The 17325-nt window shown below is 45.1% G+C and overlaps 1 protein-coding gene across 1 annotated transcript in view; it reads right to left on the reverse strand.

Moving 5' to 3' along the window:
* Positions 1 to 2596: 2596 nt before the first annotated feature.
* Positions 2597 to 17325, reverse strand: part of LOC120982203 (receptor-interacting serine/threonine-protein kinase 4-like) — a 43064-nt gene continuing 28335 nt past the window's right edge. Inside the window, exons 9-10 of the mRNA XM_040412200.1 lie at positions 16888 to 16945; positions 2597 to 3291 (exon numbers count right to left, since the gene is read on the reverse strand). Coding sequence (XP_040268134.1) covers positions 3035 to 3291; positions 16888 to 16945 — 315 coding nt within the window. The 3' untranslated portion in view covers positions 2597 to 3034. The remainder of the gene's footprint in view (positions 3292 to 16887; positions 16946 to 17325) is intronic.

A 17325-nucleotide genomic window follows, 5' to 3' on the forward strand; every position in this document is an offset into this window, starting at 1 on the left:
TCCTCCCTAAGGAAGGCTCCCTGAGTATACATCAAAGGTGTGCATGGGTTCTATCCATCGGCAGAGGACAAAACAGCGTGATGTTGGCCTTTTGTCAAACGCACATGTAAAACAATTCTCTTGACGTGTACATTTGATGTGAACAGTGCTTAACATGTATAAATATATGTGTGATCATTAGATATTAATTCCAAGAAGTGTACAAAGAAACAGGGGACATTCATTACGAGTGGAAGAAAGGTGATTCAGATATCAATACAGGAAAGGGTTCTCTGCAGTTCGAGTAAAGTCAACCTATGGATTGCCCTAGCCCAAGAGGTAGCAATGGTTGACACCACATCACCATTTAAAAAGGGCTAGGATTAAAGGGCACCTGTCAGCAGTACCAACTCTATGAAACCATGTACCGTATTTTTCGCCCCATAAGACGCACTTTTTCCCCCCAAAAGTGGGGGAAAAGTGCCCCTGTGTCTTATGGGGCAAATGCTGGCAATTTACATCACAGTCTCCGAGGCTGTTAGTGAGGAGGGTCTGTAGTAGGTGGGAGAGCGGCAGGGCCGTGCAGGCACTGTACTCTGGCCCTGCCGCTCAGTATGTACTGTATACGTAGTGTTAATCATCATATCTAAACTGCGCTCCCCGTGCCCCTCATGTGTACCGTACTTACCGATACACGTCACGCTCCTGTAGTAAGCACTAGCAGCTAGCAGGCAGGCCGGGCCGGTAACTCACTGAGGTCACATGCCTGCTCCGCCTACTTCATTCATAAAGTAGGCGGAGCAGGCACGTGACCTCCGTGAGTTACGGCCGCCTGCAGCCCGGCCTGCCTGCTAGCTGCTAGTGCTTACTACAGGAGCGTGGCGTGTACTGGTAAGTACAGTACACATGGGGAGCGCAGTTTAGATATGATGATTAACACTACGTATACAGTACATACTGAGCGGGGGGGCCAGAGTACAGTGCCTGCACGGCCCCGCCGCTCTCCCCGCCTACTACAGACCCTCCTTAGGGATCTGTGGATGGCATAATGATGGGGGGGGTCTGTGGATGGCATTATGATGGGGGGATTTGTGGATGGGACTGTTATGGGGGGGGATCTGTGGATGACACATATAGCAGTGTCATCCACAGATCCCCCCCCCATCATAATGCCATCCACAGATCCCCCTCACCATCATAATGCCATCAACAGATCCCCCCCACCATCATAATGCCATCCACAGATCCCCCCCACCATCATAATGCCATCCACAGATCCCTCCCACCATCATAATGCCATCCACAGACCCCCCCCACCATCATAATGCCATCCACAGCCCCCCCCCCATAACAGTGCCATCGACAGCACCCCCCATAACAGTGCCATCCACAGATCCCCCACATAACAGTGCATCATCCACAGATCCCCCATAATAGTGTCATTCACAGACCGCCATTAGTTCAAACCAACCAAAAGCACACCTTTTGGCTAAAAATATTTTTTTTCTTATTTTCCTCCTCAACAACTTAGGTGCATCTTATCGGCCGGTACGTCTTATAGGGCGAAAAATACGGTAGGTTCAGTTGGCTGTTAGGGTTAATCCCGCTGATTAAAATGATACCTATCTTGTTAAAATCGGTTGTGTCGTTCCCAAGAAAACAGATCTTTATTTTTTATGTAACTGGGGGCTCCAGTGAACCAAGGGGCATGGCCAGTCCCAGAAAGCTGAGATGCACTGAGTGGCCCCGCCCCTCAGAGTGATGAAGCCCACAAATGCATTAAGAATAAAAGTCTTTTTTTCTCAGGAACTCTACAATCAATTTTCATAAGACCGGTATCATTTTAGGGCTCTTTCACACCTGCGTTCTTGTCTTCCGGCATAGAGTTCCGTCGTCGGGGCTCTATGCCGGAAGAATCCTGATCAGGATTATCCTAATGCATTCTGAATGGAGAGAAATCCGTTCAGGATGCATCAGGATGTCTTCAGTTCCGGAACGGAACGTTTTTTGGCCGGAGAAAATACCGCAGCATGCTGCGCTTTTTGCTCCGGCCAAAAATCCGGAACACTTGCCGCAAGGCCGGATCCGGAATTAATGCCCATTGAAAGGCATTGATCCGGATCCTGCCTTAAGCTAAACGTCGTTTCGGCGCATTGCCGGAGCCGACATTTAGCTTTTTCAGAGTGGTTACCATGGCTGCCGGGACGCTTAAGTCCTGGCAGCCATGGTAAAGTGTAGTGGGGAGCGGGGAGCAGTATACTTACCGTCCGTGCGGCTCCCCGGGCGCTCCAGAGTGACGTCAGGGCGCCCCAAGCGCATGGATCATGTGATCACATGGATCACGTCATCCATGCGCATGGGGCGCTCTGACGTCACTCTGGAGCGCCCGGGGAGCCGCGCGGACTGTAAGTATACCGCTCCCCCGCTCCCCACTACTACTATGGCAACCAGGACTTTAATAGCGTCCTGGGTGCCATAGTAACACTGAACGCATTTGGAAGACGGTTCCGTCTTCAAATGCTTTCAGTACACTTGCGTTTTTCCGGATCCGGCGTGTAATTCCGGCAAGTGGAGTACACGCCGGATCCGGACAACGCAAGTGTGAAAGAGGCCTTAATCAGCAGCGTGAACCCTACTAGTTCATTAAGTTTGATCCTGTTGATAGGTGCCCTTTAAGCACTGAAAGATATATAACAATGGGTTAACTTTATTAACCTGTGCCTTTTTTCATTCTATGTAATATAAAACACTGACTGGTTTAAGAAAAGCTTATTCACATGATTGTTTATCCTACAGGAAATTTCCCATCTATGTTTGGGGGTCTCCCAACCTCGCCCCACCTGCATGCAGCAGCCAAAAGTGGTCAGACCCAAATAGATGAATGGGGCTGCTTCAGTAAGTCCAAACGCCTCTGACTGCTGCATCCAGGCCGGGCGGATACGAGTGACTCCATTCTACAGTCTAGAGGAAGGTGCGTGTCCCACAGTTGGGAATATTTAGGATGGGAATGCCCATTTAATGGCATCATATCTGGAATACCAACTCCAACAATTCTTCAAATCACGCCTTGTTTCAGTGATCTCATCAATCCTTCATGGTAATGGTTCATGAGCTGGAGAAACTCCCTACAGCTCTCCTGACCCTTGTTGATGTTCATGAGTAACGTCTTCCTGATCTGTTCCTGGACGGAGCCGACGGTTATGAAGTTTAGTTCCTCTTGTGTCAATGTTCTTTTGGAGAAGAGGACATCTAATATTTCACTCAGGTCGGGTTTGGCTTGAACAATCTGTGCAAAGTTTGATTGTAAGAAACCTAACATGATATAAAAAAGATACATAAGCAGTCAGTATACAATTTTGGACTGCATCTAGAAAGTTCTCGACCTTCCCCCCCATCAAAAGTAATAAGAAGTCAAGTTTTGCTTCTAGGGACCTCAGAATAACGGTTTGACATAGTTACAGTAAAAATGCATGATGACTGACCGTCTCCCCAGTGAGGAGATCACAGGAGTGGTTCCATTGCTATGGCAGCCTAGGAACTTCTGGAGGCTCCAAGGTCTGTCATAGAAAGGTTCCTATCAAGCACTGGGCACTTTAGTGTATTATATGTGGTATTTTGATCCATTCCCAGCATTTGTTTGTATCTCCATTTGGAGTTCATTATACACTATGGTCATTTTTTGACCTTTCATATCAGTCATATCCTCTACTTTAGGTATGGAGATTCCACATTAGTACCGTACCTTTCAGGGAGTTTTGATGTTTTATGTATGATGTACCATTGTGGTTCAATTATTTCCTGTATATGTATGCCGCTATTTTTAAAGTATTTATTTTGCTTGTGATGTGACTAATAAAGTATATATATTTTCTATATTTATTGTGGCTGTATATTGGTTTTGGTGTATTAGAGCTTTTTTGGATGTGCACAGCACTTACATACTTGGGGGCAGAGCTATTGTTATTGGGTGTGGGCTCCAAGGTCTGTCATAGAGAGGTTCCTATCAAGCACTGTCTATAATAAATGATTGCAATGTATGGGAGAAGTGATCAGTCGATTGCACGTTAAAGGCTCCTAGGGGGACTAAAATAAAGTGCAAAAATGAAAAAAAAAAAAACATAATGCTCAAATAAAAATATCACCAGGTGGAGTAAAGGATAAGATCAAAAACATACCCATCAGACACATCGGTCCACATGCAATCGATTGCCAAACTTGGCGTGTAACAACTAGCAGTGCACAGGCGCCAGGTTGCGTCCTGAATACATGATCTCATGCCGTAGCCGGAGTAGGCGTATCGTAAGCCTCCTCCCCTTTCAGACGTAACAAAACAGGTCACCGATTCCAACCTTCCAACGCGCATGCCCACATGGTAACATGTCGGGAAGCGCCATATTTGATATTGGCAAACTGCCCCAAGCTGTATAACTATTATAGTATCGGCAGGTAGGAAGCAAATAAAGGAAGGGGAAACTCCTTGTCAAAGGGGTACACCATCCTGATAGTAGGCATGCAATGAAAGCCCGACGGGCACTGCCGTGCCGATCGCGCAACTAAGCACCGCCCCCGCCCCATACACGCCTCCTACCACAGCCCAAAACAGGGTTCTCCTGACAACTCTGGGATACAGTATAAAATAAATAGATCATGATGCTGTTCCGTAGGGCATGTTCGTGTCTTCTCCATATTACGCAACATCATTCATCCAAGATTTTGAGCAGGAGTAAGTCATCAAAATCTTGGACGAATGATGTTGAGTAATATGGAGAAGACACGAACATGCCCTACGGAACAGCATCATGATCCCATGCCATCATTAAACAAAACTATTTCAGTGTCTTTTGTGCCATTGTCCAGGTTGTGCCTTTTATACTGTATCCCAGAGTTGTCAGGAGAACCCCGTTTTTGGCTGTGGTAGGAGGTAGAAGGCGTGTATGGGGGTGTTTAGTTGCGCGATCGGCATGGCAGCGCCTGTCGGGCTTTTATTGCATGCCCACTATCAGGATGGTGTACCCCTTTGACAAGGAGTTTCCCCTTCCTTTATTTGCTTCCTACCTGCCGATACTATAATAGTTATACAGCTTGGGGCAGTTTGCCAATATCCAATATGGCGCTTCCCGTTACCATGTCGGCATGCGCGTTGGAAGGTTGGATTCAGTGACCTGTTTTGTTACGTCTGAAAGGGGAGGAGGCTTACGATACGCCTACTCCGGCTGCGGCATGAGATCATGTATTCAGGACGCAACCTGGCGCCTGCGCACTGTTAGTTGTTACACGCCAAGTTTGGCAATCGATTGCATGTGGACCGATGTGTCTGATGGGTATGTTTTTGATCTTTTTCTACTGGATGTGCTGTCCGTTTTCTACTATTATTTTGGGGTAAGGAGTCACACCCTTGGACATAGCACCCGCTGTATATTTTTGTGAATTGGTGCTGCCATTTTTTCTTTATATATATATATATATATATATATATTATTTTATTTTTTTTAAACATAGGCATCTGAGGGGTTAATATATATATATGCTGCGGTCGAATGCAACCATGTCATCTGAGCGGTAAATTGCTGAGCTCCTGGTGACAGAATGGTTCCCCTGTGCTGAGATTGCGGATGCCGTTCGGATGCTATGGCAGCCTCGGGCCTTCTGAAGGCTGTGAGGCCTGTCATAGCGAAATTCCAATCAAGCATCAGTTCTGCGTTGCGTGAAAAGCGCAGCATGTTCTATATTCTGCTTTTTTCACGCAACCCTGGCCCCATAGAAGTGAATGGGGCTTTAGGCTGGGTTCAGACCTGAGCGTCTTTGATATGCGCGTTTAACCTGCGTTTTTGACGCGCGTTTTTGACGCGCGTTTTTTGCAATAGTAAACGCGCGTTTGACGCGCGTTTGTGTGATTGACTGCAATGTCCTATGGCCACAAACGCGCGTCAAAACGCCCCAAAGAAGCTCAAGTACTTGTTTGAGCGTAGGGCGTTTTACAGCGCGTTTTTCAGCGCTGTAAAACGCTCAAGTGAGAACCAGGGCCATAGGGAAGCATTGGTTTTCATGTGTTGAGCGTTTTACAGCGCGTTTGAACGCGCTGTAAAACGCTCAAGTGTGAACCCAGCCTTAGTGAAAAACGCATTGCATCCGGAAGCAATCCATTTTTTCACTGATGGTCGCTAGGAGATGTTGTTTGTAAACCTTTAGTTTTTTATCACGCGCGTGAAAACGCATTACACCCGCGCGAAGAAACTAAACGCAATTGCAGACAAAACGGACTGAACTTGCTTGCAAAATAGTGTGAGTTTCACTGAACGCACCCGGACCTACTCCATCATGCTTAACTCAATGCAGTTTATGAGAGAAGCGATCACGTGCTTGCATGTTATAGTTCCCTAGGGGGAGCTATAGACAGGTGTAAAAAAATAAAAATAAAGTAAAGATCTTTAAATATATAATAAAAAACTAAAATTCGTAGTTAAAAAAAAAAAAAAAAAAATGCTGTGTCCTAAAATGTCCGTACTATTAAAATATAAAATTATTTATACCGTACAATGAACGGCACAACGGAAAGAATTCAAAATGGTCGATTCCCTGTTTTTGGTCTTTTCACCTCCCAAACAATTGAAATTTTTTTTTACAAAAAATTAAATTCATACATATCCCATAAGGCAAGGGCTACACAGCGACAGCAAGTTTGTTTTTCATCTTTCATAATGATAGTCAATAGTGTTGCACTGCAACATGTTGCGAATGCGACACAACAGTCGCACAAAAGCCCAACTTGGAAGGTCGCAGAATGTCGCAGGGCAAAGCCATTGACTATTAGTACAACAAGTGTCGCCCTAGCCTAAGGCCTCTTTCACACGAGCGTGACGGATGGGCTCCAGATGCGTTCAGTGAAACTCGCACCATCTTGCAAGCAAGTTCAGTCAGTTTTGTCTGCGATTGCGTTCAGTTTTTTCTGCGCGGGTGTAAAGCGTTTTTCACGCGCGTGATAAAATAAACCCTGAAGGTTTACAAACAACATCTCTTAGCAACCATCAGTGAAAAACGCACTGCAGTCGTGCTGAGACCCCATTCATTCCTATGGTAGCCCTGCTCCACTACGATCATTGGTCACGCGACAGCTGTCGCGGGCTAAATCGCCGTGTGGACTGTCCACACCCATTCATGAAGGCTGTTTTTGCCCACTTTATTATGTCAGTTACTTTTAAAACCAGCTTGCATGTAACAGCCTCCTCCTGCATGTGTCCATTACAAGCTGAAGGCATCTCAGCTGCTTCCTCCTTCACGGTCAGCTTGCTCCAGAGTCCTCCTGCCTTCAGAAGAGGCTGGAACGCCCTGCTCTGAGTAAACCCTGACTGAAAATGAGCTTCTATAGGTGGGAGGATATGCTCTCCCTAGAACACTTCACTGACTAGCTTCTTCTGGGGGCGGGCGCGCCGGGAACCTAGCTTCCTTTATAGGCACATTTTGATGGACAGGATCTCCAGCCAATCAGCGGCCAAAGGGTGCAGAGTGACTGAAAGGTAGTATTTTGGACTTATACCTATAGCGACTGAGTTATTTCATTACTCGCTTTTTAACTGCTTCCTGACGCAGTGAGTTTCAATTTTTTCATTTTCGGTTTTTGCTTTCCCAGAGCCATAACTTTTTCAAAATTTTTTTTCTGTTAACATAGCTGTACGAGGGCTCGTTTTCTGCAGGACGAGTCGTGCTTTCTAATAGCGCCATTTGATATTATGTACGACGAAGTGGGGAGCTGGAAAGAATTTTTAAATGGTGTGGAATTTGAAGAGAAGAAAATCTGGGTTTTGTTTTTACGGCTTTCTCTATGCGGTAAAATCGCCAAATTAACTTTATTCTGAGGGTCAGCACGATTACAGCTATACCAGATTGATAGAGTTTTTCTTGTGTTTTAACCCCTTCCCGACACATGACGTACTACTACGTCATGAAAGTCGGTGACTTACCGCATCTACACGTAATAGTACGTCATGGATAACTCCGGTCATCGCGCGGTGACCAGAATAAGATGACTGCACTAATCGGCAGTCAGCCATCTTAGCTGAAGGTGAGGAGGATTTTTTCCGCCCCCCTGCAGCCTCGATCGCTGCGATTGGCTGGCTAGTGAAGACCGGCCGATCACAGCGCCGGCAATGTATGGAGCTGCAGGGGGGCTCGGCTAGAGGTGGGAGGGGCTGATGACATCAGCCCATGTCTCCTCCTAGGTCAGGAGTCCCTTCCCAACGCTGCGATTGGCTGGTTCAATACTCCAGCCTATGGCGGCGCTATACTGGCGCTATACTACTATTGCCCTATCTGTGGTGCTGCTGGTGACTGGGACGGAGGTGATTGGGGCTGATTACATCAGCCCATGTCACCTCCAAGGTCAGGAATGGGACATCAGGCACTGATGTCCCCTCCCAGCGCTGCGATTGGCTGGAACAATGCTCCAGCCAATGGCAGCGCTATGCAGCAGAAAGAACCATTGGTGCCTCTCTGCAGGCAGCCATTCTAGCTTGGTGACTGCTTGCAAAGAGGACCTGTGCCCCTCTGTGCTGCTCGTTGTTGGCTGGGACTTGTGTTACTACCACATAAATCAGTGCTTTTCACTCAGTGCTTTTCAGAAGAAGAAGAAGAAGAAAAAGAACAACATCTGGAACAGCTGTAGTGATCTTTGGCTCATCTACAGCTGTTTCAGATCCCCCTCTCTGTCCTTTTTTGTTTTTTTTTTGTCTTTTTTGGGGCATTTTTTTGGGGCTTTTCCAGCTCTGCACCACTTTTTCTGTGTGCGAGCTGTGACTGGCAAGTGAGGATCAGCACTTGTGTTTTTTGTGGTGCCAGCTAGCTATATACATAATATACAGGGTGGGCCATTTATATGGATACACCTTAATAAAATGGGTGTTTGTGGCACATTCCTGTTTTTGGCACATTAGTATATGTGAGGGGGGAAACTTTTCAAGATGGGTGGTGACCATGGCGGCCATTTTGAAGTCGGCCATTTTGAATCCAACTTTAGTTTTTCCAATAGGAAGAGGGTCATGTGACACATCAAACTTATTGGGAATTTCACACGAAAAACAATGGTGTGCTTGGTTTTAACATAACTTTATTCTTTCATGAGTTATTTACAAGTTTCTCTTTGTTTACAGCCATTGACATGTCGCCGAGGTTAACACGTGAGGAGCGGATAGAAATTGTGTTGATGTCTGGTGAACGCAGTAACCGGGTCATTGCAGCAGATTTCAATGCAAGACACCCTACGAGACCACCCATCTCCCATGCTACAGTTAGCAAACTGCTTTCTAAGTTTCGTGAAACTGGTTCAGTGTTGGATTTGCCAAAATGTGGACGCATGAAATCTGTCTCTAATGAAGAAACATCAGTGGCTGTCCTAGCTTCATTCAGCAAGAGCCCACAGCGTAGCACTTGCGGCATGTCACTGGAGAGTGGCATTAGTCGAACATCCCTTCGGCGGATATTAGCTACTCACAAATGGCACCCTTACAAACTCCAGCTACTGCAGCATCTCAACGAGGATGACCCAGATCGGCGCACTGAATTTGCAGAATGGGCAAAACAAAAATTGGAACAGGACCCTCAGTTTACGCAGAAGATTTTGTTCAGTGATGAGGCAAACTTTTATGTGAATGGTGAAGTTAACAAACAAAACCACCGCTATTGGTCTGACACTAACCCACATTGGATAGATCCCTCCAAGACTGTTGGAAGAAAAAAATTTATGGTATGGTGTGGTATATGGGGTACAAAGATAGTGGGGCCATTCTTCATCAATGGAAACCTCAAGGCCACTGGATATGCGAAATTGCTACATGATGATGTGTTTCCCTCTTTATGCACTGAAGCTGGCACGTTCCCTGAGTTTTTCCAGCAAGATGGTGCACCACCACATTATGGGTGTCAGGTCCGAGCATTCCTAGATGAACAGTTTCCTGGAAAGTGGATTGGTCGTCGTGGGCCAGTTGAATGGCCCCTAAGGTCTCCTGATCTGACCCCCTTAGGTCCCTTTCACACGAGCGAGTTTTCCGCGTGGATGCGTTGCGGGAGGTGAACGCACAGCATCCGCACGGAATCCTGACCCATTCATTTCTATGGGGCCGTTCACATGAGCGGTGATTTTCACGCATCACTTGTGCGTTGCGTGAAAATCGCAGCATGCTCCTCTTTGTGCGTTTTTCACGTAACGCAAGCCCCATAGAAATGAATGGGGTTGCGTGAAAATCGCAAGCATCCGCAAGCAAGTGCGGATGCGGTGCGATTTTCACGCACAGTTGCTAGGAGACGATCGGGATGGAGACCCGATCATTATTATTTTCCCTTATAACATGGTTATAAGGGAAAATAATAGCATTCTGAATACAGAATGCATAGTAAAACAGCGCTGGAAGGGTTAAAAAATAAATAAAAAATCATTTAACTCACCTTAGTCCACTTGATCGCGGCCCGGCATCTCCTTCTGTCTCCTTTGTTGAATAGGACCTGTGGTGAGCATTAATTATAGGTCAAGGACCTTTGATGACGTCACTCCGGTCATCATATGGTACGTCACATGATCTTTTACCATGGTGATTCACCATGGTAAAAGATCATGTGACGTACCATGTGATGACCGGAGTGACGTCATCAAAGGTCCTTGACCTATAATGAATGCTCACCACAGGTCCTATTCAACAAAGGAGACAGAAGGAGATGCCGGGCCGCGATCAAGTGGACTAAGGTGAGTTAAATGATTTTATATATTTTTTTAACCCCTCCAGCGATGTTTTACTATGCATTCTGTATTAAGAATGCTATTATGTTCCCTTATAACCATGTTATAAGGGAAAATAATACAATCTACAGAACACCGATCCCAAGCCCGAACTTCTGTGAAGAAGTTCGGGTTTGGGTACCAAACATGCGCGATTTTTCTCACTCAAGTGCAAAACGCATTGCAATGTTTTGCACTCACGCGGAAAAATCGCGGGTGTTCCCGCAACGCACCCGCACATTTTCCCGCAACGCCAGTGTGAAATAGGCCTTAGACTTTTATCTTTAGGGTCATCTGAAGGCAATTGTCTATGCTGTGAAGATACAAGATGTGCAGCACCTGAAACTACGGATACTGGAAGCCTATGCTAGCATTTCTCCTGCGGTGTTGCTATCAGTGTGTGAAGAGTGGGAGAAGAGGGTTGCATTGACAATCCAACACAATGGGCAGCACATTGAACACATTTTATAAGTGGTCAGAAACTTGTAAATAACTCATGAAAGAATAAAGTTATGTTAAAACCAAAACCACCATTGTTTTTCTTGTGAAATTCCCAATAAGTTTGATGTGTCACATGACCCTCTTCCTATTGAAAAAACTAAAGTTGGATTCAAAATGGCCGACTTCAAAATGGCCGCCATGGTCACCAACCATCTTGAAAAGTTCCCCCCCTCACACATACTAATGTGCCACAAACAGGAAGTTAATATCACCAACCATTCCCATTTTATTAAGGTGTATCCATATAAATGGCCCACCCTGTATATATAAATAAGTCAATTTTAGTTAGTAGTATTTTTGATTTTTGAACCTACACCTGCGTGCGTGGCTCTCTGCCATGAGAACATGCTGGAGGTTAAGTACAAGGACAAGAGGGATGTCCTTGTACTAACCACCATTCACACCAACACCAGTTCTCCTGCCCAAGTGCGAGGTACCACTACCCCTGTCAACGAGCCAGACTGCATCCTTAATTATAACAGGCACATGGGAGGGGTTGATCTGTCTGATCAAGTTCTGAAGTCCTACAGTGCCATGCGTAAAACTAAGGTGTGGTACAAAAAGCTGGCCGTATACATTGTACAGATGGCAATGTACAATGCGTACATTTTACTTCGAACTGCAGGCCACACAGGAACTTTCCTTCAGTCCCAACAACCACTACATATTCTTTTCTGTGAGACACCTGTTTGGTAAAAAGTACCTTTTCCACCACTTAAAATGTTCGTACGGGGGTGCTCTTTCCGAGATGGGGTCACTTCTTGGGGGTTTTCATTTCTGGGGACTTCAGGAAATTTTTTAAATGTGACATGGCAGCTAAGATCCATGTCTGTTTATTCAAGCCTGCAAAAACCATATTTTGCACTTTGCCTCTAGAGGCCTTCTGTGCGCCAATACAGCAGGCTACGAGCACATATGGGGTGTTTGCAAAATGAGGAGAAAATGGGGAACATATACTGGGGTGCATTTTCTCCTTTAACCCCTTGAGAAAAGAAAAATTGGGGTCTGCTAGTAATTTTTCATTTTTACAAATGTGTGCTTTGAAATCCTCTCTCTAGTTCTTCTGCCTTCTGTGAGACACCTGCTTGGTAAAAAGTACCCTTTCCACCACTTAAAATGTTCATACGGGGGTGCTCTTTCCGAAATGGGGTCACTTTTTGGGGTTTTTCATTTCTGAGGACCTCAGGAAATTTTTTAAATGCGACATGACAGCTAAAATCCATATTTTGCACTTTGCCTCTAGAGGCCTGCTGTGCACCAAAACAGCAGGCTACGAGCACATATGGGGTGTTCGCATTTTCTCTTTTAACCCCTTGTGAAAGTGAAAAATTGGGGTCTGCTAGTAATTTTTCATTTCTACAAATGTGTGCTTTTGAAATGCTTGTCTCAAGTAATTCTGCCTTCTGTGAGACACCTGTTTGCTAAAAAGTACCCTTTCCACCACTTAAAATGTTCGTACGGGGGTGCTCTTCCCGAAATGGGGTCACTTCTTGGGGTTTTTCATTTCTGGGAACCTCAAGGAATTTATTTAATGCAATATGGCACCTAAAATCCATGTCTGCCAATTCAGGTCAGCAAATTCCATATTTAGCTGTTTGTATCTAGAGCCCTGCCATGTGCCCATACATCATTTTTTGAGCACATATGGGGTGTTTGCGTATTCGGGGGGAAATGGGGAACAAAATGTGGGGTACATTTTGTCCTGTTACCCCTTTTGTCTTCATATGCGACTTAGCTCCCAATTACCATTCCAGCTAAATCCTCTTTCCTAACCGCCATATGGTGCTCCTTCCACTCTAAAGCCTGCCCTGCGGCCATACATCATTTTTTGAGCACATATGGGCTGTTGGCGTATTCGGGGGGAAATGGGGAACAAAATGTTGGGTGAGTTTTGTCCTGTTACCCCTTGAGAAAGTGAAAAATGTGGGTGTAAAGCAATTTTTTCTGGAAAAAATAGACATTTTTTATTTTCACAGCCAAGCGTTTCCTAATTCTGTGAAACGCCCGATGGGTCTAAGTGCTCACTACACACCTTGAAATATTCCTTGAGGGATGTAGTTTCCAGAATGGGGTCACTTTTTGGGGGTTTCCATTCTAGGGTTACCTCAGGGTGTGTTCAATTGCAAGATGGCGCCTGTCAATTATTCTGGTGAAATCTGCCTTCCAGAAGCCATTTGGTGCTCCTTTCCTTCTGACCCCTGTGGTACGCCCAAATAGCAGTATACAAGCACATATGGGGTATTGCTGTAATCAGGAGAAAATGGGCAATAAATTAGGGGGTACATTTTCTCCAGTTTCCCCTTTTGAAAGTAAAAAATTTGGGCCTAAATTTTCTGGAATTTTTTAAAAATTTTTAATTTTCACAGCCGATTCCATGATTTACCTTTGAGGACAAAGTTCTCACTACACATCTTGAAATATTCCTTAACCAGCTCAGGACCGCCGTACGCAGGATTGCGTCCTGGCGGCGGCCCTGTTATTCCTCCTGGACGCATATACGCGTCCTCTCGCGAGAGGCGAGATTTCCTGTGAACGCGTGCACACATGCGCGCGCGTTCACAGGAAGCAGAGGTAAGCGAGTGGATCTGCAGTATGCCAGCGGCGATCGTTCGCTGGCAGGCTGTAGATGCGATTTTTTTAACCCCTAAAAGGTATATTAGACGCTGTTTTGATAACAGCGTCTAATATACCGGCTACCTGGTCCTCTGGTGGTCCCTTTTGCTTGGATCGACCACCAGAGGACACAGGCAGCTCTGTAATAAGTAGCACCAAACACCACTACACTACACCCCCCCCCCCCCCCCTGACACTTAGGTGTCTTCTTTCCAAAATGGGGTCACATGTGGGGTATTTATACTGCCCTGGCATTTTAGGAGCCCTAAAGCGTGAGAAGAAGTCTGGAATCCAAATGCCCTCCTAAAAGATACTCATTAGAATTTGGGCCCCTTTGCCCACCTAGGCTGCAAAAAAGTGTCACACATGTGGTATCGCCGCCCCGCTCCTGTTGATTGACGTGAAACTTCTCAGTATCAAGTACCAATTCCGGCGCCTGCGCCGTGCGCTTCTGTATTCTTCCGGCACCGGCTTCCTCAGTGCGCCTGCGCCAACTACGTTACAATGAGGAAGCCGGCACCAGGAGCGCAGCATTCACTCACTGCGCCTGCGCCGAATACAGAAGCGGCGCAGGCGCGGGAATTGGTACTCAATACTGAGAAGTTTCACGTCAATCAACAGGAGCGGGGCGGGCTGGAGGGACGCGATGGGCGGCTGAAATGGTTAGTGGACGGAGCCCTCTAAATGCTAATGACGCGCATATAGCACCTAGAGGCTCATTAGCATATCTATAAAAGTACTTTTTTTTAACAAAAACGGGTGCAGGAACTACTGTTAGAAACATACTGTTTAGTAGTGCTGACATTAGCGAATCGCTAATGTCAGTCAGCTACATAACAGTATTTCTGGTGGTAGAAACCCTTTAATAACAGATAACATTTTTTAAGCTGGAGTCAGAGTCAGTACATTTCTATCAACACCGACCCTACATTCCTGGTCGACCAAGCCTTCTGTCAACTGTGTCGTTTTTGTCTGCCTGAAACAACAGATTGGTGGTGGTGCCAGGTGTTGAACACCCACTGATCTGGTACTATCATGAGGGTAGGCCAATGATATCTAAGACCTAGAAAACCCCTTTAAAGAGCCTTAGGGTGGCCATAGACTATACCCGATATACACATTCATGCATGTGTTCTCAATAGGGAGAGGCAACTAAGCCCTTGTAAGACGACTCTCATGGCTGCTAAACTTCCTTGAGAACAAAAGGATGGGGCATGATGAAATCCAATCCTGGTGTATCGAGTGTTACGTGCAATGCCCTCTTTAGTGCCACCTCTAGGTAGCTATGCTGTCCGTCAATATCTGACCCACTGAAAGAGCTCTGAAACATCTTTATGGATATTAGCCAAATGAGATTACTAAATTATTCAATTTTCTATGTAGATGGTTCGAAAATGTGAAGATATGTTTTAAAAGATAAAGATAAATCATTTCAGAACTTTTTCCACCTTAAATGTAACCTATAAACTGTACAACTCAATTGAAAAACAAACTGAAATCTTTTAGGTAGAGGGAAGAAAAAATATTTAAAAAAAATAATATGGTTGCATAAGTGTGCACACCCTTAAACTAATACTTTGTTGAAGCACCTTTTGATTTTATTACAGCACTCAGTCTTTATGGGTATGAGTCTATCAGCATGGCACATTTTGACTTGGCAAGATTTGCCCACTCGTCTTGGCAAAAACACTCCAAATCTGTCAGATTGCGAGGGCATCTCCTGGGCACAGCCCTCTTCAGATCACCCCACAGATTTTCAATCGGATTCAGGTCTGGGCTCTGGCTGGGCCATTCCAAAACTTTAATCTTCTTCTGGTAAAGCCATTCCTTGGTTGATTTGGATGTATGCTTTGGGTCGTTGTCATGCTGAAAGATGAAGTTCCTCTTCATGTTTAGCTTTCTAGCAGAAGCCTGGAGGTTTTGTGCCAATATTGACTGGTATTTGGAACTGTTCATAATTCCCTCTAGCTTAACTAAGGCCCCAGAAAGAAAAGCTGAAGAAAAACAGCCCCTTGGCATGATGCTGCCACCACCATGCTTCACTGTGGGGATGGTGTTCTTTTGGTGATGTGCAGTGTTGTTTTTGCGCCAAACATATCTTTTGGAATTATGGCCAAGAAGTTCAACCTTGGTTTCATCAGACCATAACACCTTTTCCCACATGATTTTGGGAGACTTCAGATGTGTTTTTGCTAAATGTAGCCTGGCCTGGATATTTTTCTTCGTAAGAAAAGGCTTTCGTCTTGCCACTCTACCCCATAGCCCAGACATATGAAGAATACGGGAGATTGTTGTCACATGTGCCACACAGCCAGTACTTGGCAGATATTCCTGCAGCTCCTTTAATGTTGCTGTAGGCCTCTTGGTAGCCTCCCAGACCAGTTTTCTTCTCGTCTTTTCATCAATTTTGGAGGGACATCCAGTTCTTGGTAATGTCACTGTTGTGCCATATTTTCTCCACTTGATGATGACTGTCTTCACTGTGTTCCATGGTATATCTAATGCCTTGGAAATTCTTTTGTACCCTTCTCCTGACTGATACCTTTTAACAATGAGATCCCTCTGATGCTTTGGAAGCTCTCTGTGGACCATGGCTTTTGCTGTGGGATGCGACTAAGAAAATTCCAGGAAAGACCAACTAGAGCAGCTGAACTTTATTTGGGGTTAATCAGAGGCACTTTACATGATGGCAGGTGTATGCTGACTCCTATTTAACATGATTTTGAATGTGATTGCTTAATTCTGAACACAGCTACATCCCCAGTTATAAGAGGGTGTGCACACTTATGCAACCACATTATTTTAGGTTTTTTTTGTTTTCTTCCCTCCACTTAAAAGATTTCAGTTTGTTTTTCAATTGAGTGGTACTGTTTATAGGTCACATTAAAGGTGGTAAAAGTTCTGAAATTATTGATCTTTGTCTCATTTTTTTACAGCACAGAAACCTGACATTTAAACAGGGGTGTGTAGACTTTTTATATCCACTGTATATTGTTTTGTATGGTATTAGATACTTATTATCATGTGTTTACCTGCTGCATCTGCAATGTCTGGACTGGAGGTCTCTGTGGAAGCAGGTCTATCAGGAATCTAAAAAGAACCACAATGATCAGACTGAGGTTATGGCTACAAAGACACATAAGTAGCTTGGATCTCTCACAACCTATGTTCTCATAAACTATGTTACGTGGTCATGTAAGGTCGCAACGTGACCCCATTGACAATCATTAGATGCAATATCGCAAGCTTTTAAATTGCAGGACTGAAGTCTGGTGGAGGAACTACATTTGCATTTCATGGGTGATTTGACCTTTTAACGGGGAAATCCACTCAAAAAGTAATTTTAATATGACATCTAACACATCCATACATTACAACATTAGGGATATGAGCCTACTCTATCTTTAAAAATGGTTTCCACCCAAGCCTATAAAGCAGGGGTACTCAACTGGCGGACGGGACCACGGTTG

This window comes from Bufo bufo, chromosome 11 (genome assembly GCF_905171765.1).
Source record: "Bufo bufo chromosome 11, aBufBuf1.1, whole genome shotgun sequence".
Taxonomy (NCBI): Eukaryota; Metazoa; Chordata; class Amphibia; order Anura; family Bufonidae; genus Bufo; species Bufo bufo.